Source organism: Morone saxatilis, unplaced genomic scaffold (assembly GCF_004916995.1).
Source record: "Morone saxatilis isolate NCDOM2014 unplaced genomic scaffold, NCSU_SB_2.0 Contig12, whole genome shotgun sequence".
NCBI lineage: Eukaryota > Metazoa > Chordata > Actinopteri > Moronidae > Morone > Morone saxatilis.
In genome coordinates this window covers 22,130,703-22,140,471 of record NW_023339674.1, presented here as the reverse complement: position 1 = coordinate 22,140,471, position 9,769 = coordinate 22,130,703, and the positions used below count along the sequence as shown (strand labels likewise).

The 9,769-nt window shown below is 41.9% G+C and overlaps 1 protein-coding gene across 1 annotated transcript in view; it reads right to left on the bottom strand.

Annotated features, from left to right (window-relative positions):
* Positions 1-9,769, bottom strand: part of wwc3 (WWC family member 3) — a 29,250-nt gene that overhangs the window by 9,274 nt on the left and 10,207 nt on the right. Inside the window, exons 2-8 of the mRNA XM_035653133.1 lie at positions 8,356-8,465; positions 7,969-8,169; positions 7,439-7,515; positions 5,708-5,787; positions 2,333-2,462; positions 1,720-1,869; positions 1,161-1,234 (exon numbers count right to left, since the gene is read on the bottom strand). Of these exons, the coding sequence (XP_035509026.1) occupies positions 1,161-1,234; positions 1,720-1,869; positions 2,333-2,462; positions 5,708-5,787; positions 7,439-7,515; positions 7,969-8,169; positions 8,356-8,465 (822 nt within the window). The remainder of the gene's footprint in view (positions 1-1,160; positions 1,235-1,719; positions 1,870-2,332; positions 2,463-5,707; positions 5,788-7,438; positions 7,516-7,968; positions 8,170-8,355; positions 8,466-9,769) is intronic.

Genomic DNA, 9,769 nt, shown 5'->3' with positions numbered 1-9,769 from the left:
AAGTACAGGTCCATTTAACATTTACCATTTTAATTTATCTTTTTTTTTTGCAGTTAGCATGTTTCCCACAATTTCAAACTGTGCCTTTAAAGTAGGCTGTTTTTCAAATGAAATAAGGTTAAAGTTGTAATTTTTTTGTTTGAAATAAATTCTGTTCCAAAATGGGTACTTACTAATATTTTTATAAGACTTTACTGAGTTAAGTTTACCTGCAGCCACTGTGTTTATGGCAATATGGCAAAATCAGCTCCACGTAAAACCACATATCTGAGCCAAGCAGACGCTTCATGCTGCAACTATAATGACAGCATTCAGCGTAGTAATTTCTACCTGAGCCATACTGCTGCATCAGCCAGAGGTCTTACAGGTGTGTATCATTTATTCAGACAGGGTTAAGTTGAATCTCAGAGACTGAGTCCTCAGCTCTGATGAAATAACTGTGTTTATGTAAGCTGGATTTCAGACATAGTGACTCAGTGACAGAGCATGCAAGTTTCCACAGGTCTCTCCTCTCTTGCTCGCTCTCCCTCCCTCCTTGATGTCATGGTTGGCATTGCTGTTGCTGGGTCACCACAGCAACATGAATCTTGCACGGAGCCAGCGTAATAACATGGTGACTCTGGCTGCTGCAGCTATGACCATGCTGGCTGCCCCTTACAGCTGGAGCATGCACTGTCCAACCAGGAGTGTATCAGTCGTTAGGTAACACACAACCTCATAAGCTCCCCTTTTCAAAGCTCACAGAAATTCAGGCTTCTTTCAATGTTGATTTTGCCATCGTGTTATTTAGCCTGCGATATAGGGTGAGCAGGAATATATTTAACCAAATAGTGTGTATATTAAACCAACTTGCGGAGGAGCAGGGTGTACACCGAGGCAGGCGGTGGGCAGCGCGCTTTCTGGCTGCGCACACAAAGGCAGCACACAGTCAGCAGCAGCGTGGCCAGGGAAGAATGTGACCACCCAGCTCATTCCGCTGGCCAGACATCGCTCAGCAGCCACGGCCACCGGGCGCAAATACTATTCATAACATGCCCTTCAACTGGACAGTGAGCAGGGCCCGAAGAGTGAGAGAGGGCTGACGGGGCCTGTGAGTCAGTGCTGCATGCTGGTGTGTCATAGTACTACGGCTGATAAACAACAAACAGAGACATACTTACTTTTTCTTGGCTTCCTCGTACTGCCAGTTGACTTTCACTTTGTCCACTAAATGTGAGGAATCTTGGGAACCATACTGAAAAGGGGGGAAATCAAAGTATTGAGTTATTTTAAGTGACAGCAGTTCACATAAAAAAAAAAAAAAGTGGCCATTAATCCTTTTAGATATTTGAAGGGAGTAATAGGGAGCTTCCTGCAGCTGATCTAGTCATCATTTGAGCAGCTGATCATTCTTTTAGGGCAGGGCATTATCCCCCAGTTAGTTGGGTATGTGCTACAACTTGAGCCGTGTATTTTTAGCCTTTTTTTACCTTTTGTAAAACTGGCACCATTAAAAGTATGCCAAATTAGCTATTAACATTTCATTTTTGCAGTGTAGCCAAGGGTGTACAGACAACTATCAAAAACTTAAAAACACAATGATTCTTGGGCAAGTGCTGTGTGAGTGTCAACGTCTGTGTGTTCAGATTTGGCTCAGTTATGACCTCTATTACCTCTCCCCCTACAGTTCAATAACCTCTGTTTTAGGGGGAGACAGAGAGGAGTACCAGTGTCTCCTACCTCTCCCATGATGTCAGTCTGACAGCCAGTGTCACAGTACTGCTGCAGACTGCACGAGTCACCAACAGTTCCAGTGCTGTTTGCCACCTCGCTGGCCGAGTCGCTGATAGACAAGCTGCTTTGGAAGTTCACCGTCAGTTTCGCCAGGCTCTGTGGGATGGTATAGTGATTAATGACAAAACAGAAGATTAAAAACACGAGGTCATTTGCACAATAATATAATAACAGTCGACTATATCTCACTGTATGAATTCCCTGTTCCTCATTTCAAATCATTTTAATTTGCCTCCATTATACTAGTGTTCATAAATAGATTGTGACATTGGCAGGAAACGCATCTGCAGATGTGGCCCGACAATCAGACTGAATCATCATCTATTATTCATTATATACTCAATAACAGTTTTTGCTTTGCTGAGAAAATCCGAGATGTGGTCGGTGATTCAGATGTCTGGAAATGTGTTTTATTAACAATGATGAGACGAGACAGTAGAGGTTAACAGACACTAGAGGTCAGCAAAGAATATTCCAACATCAATGATTTCAGGAGTGGAAGTGCAGATAGCAGGATGTTATCAGGAGGTAATCTTTAAAAAAACAACAAATCCGATACCTGGATGAGGTCCTGCCTCTCCTTCTCGCCCGTGCTGATGGCCTTCTTGATGCTACGCAGCTCGCTGAAGATCGCTTGAGCCTCGTCCAGCTTGTAGTTTGTCTGACTGCAGGACATCTTCCTGTCAATCCTGTGACACAAACACACACACATTAAGGTGTTGGCGTAGCCACTTAAACCCCAGATGTTAAATCTGCTGAATGTTCTTCTGTTTGGTGCTAGAGGATTTCTGATAAACCTCACAGTGCTTACAAATTATAATGGAACTCTTTTCTTTGGAAGCTACAACCTAGAGACTTAAGGACGAACCATCGATGTTTGATAAAATCTGTGCACAACCCTAGAAAGACCTGTACATGCTGTATTATACTGTATAACTGTTTAATATGCTGTTTTGTTTTTCTTTTCCTTTCTTTCCCTTATTTATGTAATTGTTAATAATTTATGTCTTGTTTTAGCCTTATTGTTTTAGCATTTATTGTTTTTTTTTATTAAACAAATTGGGTGTTTGTTCAGATGAACCTGCTTTTATATGAAGCAGTTGTCTACTTTAAGTCTATTCTTAAGTTTAGACAAAAGGTTTTCCCTATTAGTCTTATCTGGGTAGAGGTGTATGGAGCCTTGAAACTCACAAAATGTAGTGAAACTGAATACATCAGTATATAATATGGTTACTATAATAATTTAAATAAAGTGTAAAAAAAAAAAAAAAACCTCAAACCTTTTCTTTAACCTCCAATCAGTTAGTTTTGGCTTTCATTGGGAGTTCAATTAATGTGATAAAAACCATAAAAAACCATGTGCTACAGTGTATAAGCACATTTGTGAATTTGCTATAACATTTGATCACATAATTGTGGGGGTGCAAGAGTAAGATGTAAGATATGTAAGGTATTACGGTTAGATGATTTTCCTCTAGCAAAACAAAAGTTCATCTGCTCTTCAATGCAACAAAAAAAAGCTTTGTGACAGGTGTCAGAGATAAAATGTGTGGGATGAAGAAGAAGAACTGATGAAAAATGTGTCAAAGGACAAAACTATGATCATCTGGTGTGTCAAAATGTTTTTCCAATGCTCATTCATTTTCTCAGCAGAGAAAAGGGAGAGCAGAAAAAGACCCTGCTGTATTACTATCGTTATTCCCAGGGACATCTGAATGCTAAAAAGTGCCTGCTGGGCATTATTACACCGTATATACCATCAATCAATTATAGTGAGACTCCAGGACAATCAAGTAGTTTAGAGACTGACATCTCTCATTCACTTACTAGCAACAGGGTGGGTGCTTTATATTGGAAAACAGGTCAGCGGAAAATCAGTCTCAGAAAATCATCAGATGAACATCTGAAGTATTTTTGTGTGGGAGGTACATTCTTGAAGCACTCAACTGTTTTTTTTAGACTGTGGTCAGTTATGAAATACTGACACTGCATGTGACAGGCCAGTGTAAATGCTAATCTCTGTTTCCACATGCTGAGATAATATTTCAGCCTTTAAAGTTCGGCTTTCAAGGGCCGTTCGTTTGGAGGGGAAATCTCCGCTACAGTTGAGACTCTGTATTTAAAGTGAGACTTTTAGATTAATGTATCTTTAGATTGTAACATTACAATAATAGATCATATGATGAACAAAACCACTGAAGTGAATGGTCTTGTATTCTTGGTTTGTTGGTTGGGAACAGGAGGGTGTGCGGCACGGTGCCTCCGCCATCACTGGGCCTGGCACGTGGCCCCCGCTCTCACCACAGCCGCTTCCTTCACTCTCCTTCAACAGCAGGTACTGTTCATCCACCCGACCCTGCCTCTTCCTCCCAAAACAAGCTCTGCTTTGTTCCCCCCACCCCATTGGCAGGGCCTGGGAGTTTATATGCTTAGCAAAAAAAAAAAAAATAAGGCACTACCCACCCCTCAGTGCCTGCCTGTATTGAACCCCCCACCCTGCATACTGTAGAGAAGCAAATATGCCCACATTTTCTTAACAAGCAATAGGTTGATTAAGACTTAAAACCATCAGTTGAGATGTTGGTTATGGATATAGAGTCAAGTAAACCTACATGCGTCAAAAAATATTTGTCAAGATAAGGTGGAATACAGATGAGCAGCACTGATACTCCGAACTGTCCATAAGATAAACTCCTGTCTACAACTCCTGGAATTCTTTAAGTGGAGTTGGTGACGACAGGGGGGGGGGCAGTTCTACGTCAGAAGCTGTTTATTTGCTTTATCTGACGCGACATGGCGTGGAGAACAATTAGCTATATTGCTGAAAACAGCTGAGATTGGAAAAACAACAGCCGTAGGGTCCCTGCTGGCCTCAACCCTACTGGGCAAAAACCAGCCCAGAAGAAACAATAGGACGCTCACACACACACACACACACACACACACACACAAACACACACACAAACACAGGCAAACAAAGGCACAAACACACATGTGAGCACGTATACACACACAGAAAAAACTTAAGGGGAGGATGCGTCCATGTTTTCTGCAAGCTGTGTATTCTCCTGGCTATTCTGGGAATATCACTCCAGTTGTGTATTATCTAAGAGATAAGGGACTCTTTGCCAGGACTCAGGAAGTGCAGAGGAATTTGCTGCCAGATATCTCTGTGTTTTTGAAACTGCTCTCGGGCCCACACCTCCCTTCCCTCCCCTCCCTCTTCCCCTCCTCCCCTCTCCATGGAGCAACTTCCTCTCCAGGCTGAGCCTTGGCTCCCTACACTCCACTGGTGCATCCTCTTCCTGAGGTGGAGTCCCCTTTTCCATCAAAAACTCCCTCCATTTGCCTTTTCTCAAACGCTCTCTCTCGCTTTTTTTTTTCCCTCTGAGAGGTGGAGCCTCTAATTCTAACATGAAATTTGGAACCGCACAGAAAGGTTTCCAGCCCAAAAGACGCTATGTGTATGTGTTTAAATACCAACACAAACTGAAGGAAAATTAGGATCTGCCTCTAAAATACAAGTAAAGAAGAGTATCTTTTCATTATTCTTTAAAAATCTTCTCATTTTCTATATGGGTCAAAGGCTTTTTGCGCCAAATCTCTGAAATCTCACCATTTCTAACTCAGATTAAATAAATAATGTCTAATAATGTAATTAAACTGTACGTGTGTGCTGTGTAAATATTAAAACATGGTAAACTACATAAAATATTTTGTATAAACACAAGTAGACATGTGGAGAGGACAGGCAGAAAGTGTGTTAAAGAGTGTGTTAAGTTGAAGACAGAGGACCCAACACTGAGGGTGAGAGGGAATAGAAAAGGGAAAAGGCCACTGGGTTGGGAGCAGCGGGGCCGAGTGTTGTAGGAAGGAGAAGGGTGGCCGTGGGAGGAAGGGTGGGCCTGGGACACAGAGGCAGAGGAACACTCACTCCTGCAGGGTCTCCACTCCCATTTCCTTATACTGCAGCTCCTGCTTCACCTGGGCCAGCTCCTGCTTCAGTCTGGAGAGCTGCGGACACAAGGCCGAGCACCGGGTTACCATGACGCACAATGGGCTTCTCTCACCACCACCACCCGCCAAAACTGCTTAGTCATGACTGTTCACATACAGGAATGCTCTGCTATGTTTATACAGAGACACATGTGTGCGTGTGTGCGTGTGTGCGCGTGCACATACAAACACACACACACACACAGTGGGTAACATACTAAGGCTTCCCGGCTGTTTAATACTAAGATTCTATCTGTGACTGTATTCTGTATTAATTCAGTGTTGAATATCAACTTTAAAGGGGCAATTCACCGATTTTCCACATCAAGTTCAGTTTACTCTTCACAGGGAGTGATATTCAGCTTGTAGAAACAGTTGTATAATGTCTTCTGTGGCTCTGGAGGAAAACGTCTGAGGCTTGAGCTCTGAGACTACAAATGTTTAAACAAAAAGCCTGTGTAACAAACTGGGGGTGTGGAGTTTGAAAGATGTAAGCCTTTACCAGGCAGGGAAGGATGCTGCTTGGTGCATTATGGGAAATGTGTTTTGGGGGACTAGATCCATCTATGGATTAATTAATTCTGCAGCTTTTCTGACCATTCTTTTTAAAAATCTGTATCTTGTAATTCTGCCAACTTTATGGAAGTGCTGCATTGTGATCATATCAGGGTACGGTTTTACAAAATGATTTAGTCCTAATAACAATTCTAAGCAAACTATATTTCAAAGGTCACTTTGGTTTTGTTTTTTTGGGGGTTTTGTTTATGTTACATGTAATTTTGCATACATCTGACAAATTGTGATGAGCTAAATGCTAACATTAGCATGTTAACATGCTCACAATAACAATGTTTCAGGTAACATTTGACATGATTTGATTTGTTGATCATCACTAAACACAACACAGCTGAAGCTGGAGAGAATGTAATTAATTTCACTGATATTTGGTCATCAACCAAAATATTGGACAAGCTGACTTTTAATCAAGCGAAATCATGATGTCAACATTTCACAGGATCAAAGTAATTACAACTCGAGGGACCGTGAATGTCATATTGATTCCAGCCCTACAAATGTTTACCAAAGATTATACTGACATTTATAGAAATAAAATCACTGCTCATCATTTTTATTGGAAACATGACTCGGCTACTTCAGATCATCATTGTTGACTTGTGGGTGTGGCTTGTCAATGACGAGTTGATAAAGAGTGTATACGTAACAACCGGTCATCGTCAGATAATAAGGGACAATTGTCACATACTGTGTCATACAATCCGCCCCAACAAACATATATCTCTCTTGTACCTTTGCAGCAACACTGGCTTTGAATTTTTCCAGTTAACAAAATGAATTACATAAATTATCTGTAATTTCTACAGTAACAAATTAAGTCCTACTCATCTTTTCAGTGGAACACTCGAGGTTAAACTGTCCATGATCCAGGAAACACCCTCACCCATGTGACTGATCTCAGAGAAATGTCCTACTTGGCCCTGTGAGTCAGTGACCTAGCCTCTGCCTGACCCTTTGATGATGATCTCATCCTCATCCTCTCGAGGCCCCGGGCCAGAGCCACAGTATCCTGTAGGGGCCACACCCCAGCCCCCTTTTCTACCCAAAAGGGCCCCTCGCTGCAGCCCATTGTTCTCCTACGATAATGACTTACCCGCTCTCGTCTACAAGCTATTTCCACTTTTATTTGGTCAGGGTCGTATTTCGCATTGGAGGACGAGCCGGAGAGCGCTGTGAACACATAAAAACAAAGGACACAGAGGGATCAGCAGTTAGTTGATAGTGATGATTCTAAGGTGAACTTGTAATACTGAGAGTTAAAGGGGGATCCGGTGTCGTCTCCCAGCCTTTGCTCGCTGCGGACGCCCCCTGGACGCTTTGTGTGTGACAGCTGGCTGGAGTCGGAGGATAAACTGGGTGGAGGTGGATAAAAGGGAGGGTGGGGTGAACCAGGGATGGGGATTTGGAAGATTTTCTATAGATCTGCACCCCCACCAGTTCCTGAAGGAACATCAACAATATAGCACACCCAGGCCAGATAATTAGGTCAGCTAAGGTCAGGTTTTCTGTTGTCATGGAGGATTCCAGTTCACACTTCTCTCATCCTTTCATCCTTTCGCTCCATGTATGTCAATGCGTATTTTTTTTGATTATGAAACACAGCTGGATGTTAGTGTGTCTTACTGCTAGTGATGGAGCGGTTGTCCTCAGAGAGCTCGTGGAAGAGCAACATTTCCTGCTGAGCCAGCTCCAGACGCTGCTGCTTGACCAGGTACATCTCCTTTTTGGCTTTGAGGGCCTCCTGGGCCACCACAAGGTACTCCTTCAGCATGCGCTCCTGCTCCTGCCGCCATTGAGTCCGCGGGTTCTCAATCTGGGTGGTCTCTGACAACAGGACACAGCACGAGTGACTCATAAGCAAATAATCCTAATCAGGAAAGTCCTGTGGTAGTGTATTTGAGACATTCAGCTGACATTTCTCCAGTGTATTACACAGTGAGGTCTGTGTTCGTGTATTTCATACCAATTTTGTTTTTCTAAGTGCTTGGAGACAAATGGGGATGTACTCACTGTTGATGTGGTCGATGTAGTAAACTCCCACTTGTTGGTCATAAACCTCCTCCCACCCGAGAGGCAGTTCATCTCCAACACAGTCGGCAAACGTCAGCGGTTTGGTGATCCTGAAATGATTTAAAATCTGCTCAGTGCAACAGCAAGGAAGGCACGTGTGTACTCTGATATCAGCTTAAAAAAATAGTAACATACACAGCATCTAAGTTAACTGGATTTTACATACCCTTACATAAATCTGATCTTCCACATTATGTAATTTCCCCTGTTAGCATTAACTGGCCTACAGGGTGCTCCGCTCCATTTATCATGTTTATAAAAGATGTTTTCAGTGTTAATCGAGGGGAAAGAAGCAAAAAGTAAACATTCATTCTAAAGAATATTCTCTCCCGCAGCACCCTCGACATTAAAACAAAAAAGAGTTTTGAGAAGCATAAAGAGAAACCTTGTCGCAATTTAACAATCATCCAGAGTGATCTTTTCCCTGCCCTGTTAGGACTATTTGGTTACAAGACATAGTCCACATCTCGTTTCACATGAAGTATAAAATTAATTATTTCTGAAAAAAATGTATTGAGCATTTAACGGCAAACTTTCAGCTACCGTACAAAAAAGGAAAAAGAAGAAACAAAGAATATCATTATTTTTATGAAAAAAACAAACATAAAGGTTAAACGCAATAAGAGGAAGAGATTCATCAACGGAGGCGGAGCTTTATCTAACTTGAAACTTTTCTTCCTATGTTGACGATTGTCAGATTTACAAGCTTGTGCGTTTACAAGGTTACAAAGGTGTTCAGTTCAGTGCTCCTTGGGGAAGGAGCAGATCAGTCCAGGAAGTCAGCTGAGAGAATATCATGGTCTCAAGTGCTGTTCAGTCTTAATAAACTGTGAATTAGTGCCTGCAGACTATCACAAGACATTTCATGTACTAAAAACCTCCATGCTTGTACCGGGACACCCTGACCTAAAATAGTTGAAATATCACAACCCAATGGCTACTACTGCCCAACAAAGCCAAAATGCAGTAACTGCACATTAAGTCAAACTTCAGTAAAGAAGAGAAATGGTATGACAGCATGTTAAATGAGCAGTCACAACAAAACCAAACAGTCAGCTACAAAGCTAATGCAAGGGAGCCAAATCCTGTTAAAGCTAGCAGGAGATAATAACGGCTAGCATTGACTAAAGCATTTTCTCTCAACTTCTTTAGAAATGAGTTTTGTGTGCTTGGATGTCAGTAAAATGTGAGTTCATATTTAAATTTAGTCCTGTTAGTCAGACGTCTATGTGTGTCTAAGGTCTATGTGATTAGATAAATATACAATATATGCATGTAAGTATGACAGAGTTTAGATAAATCAGTGTGTGATCCCTGGAATACATTTAATGACACACAGTCATTAAGTGTTTAA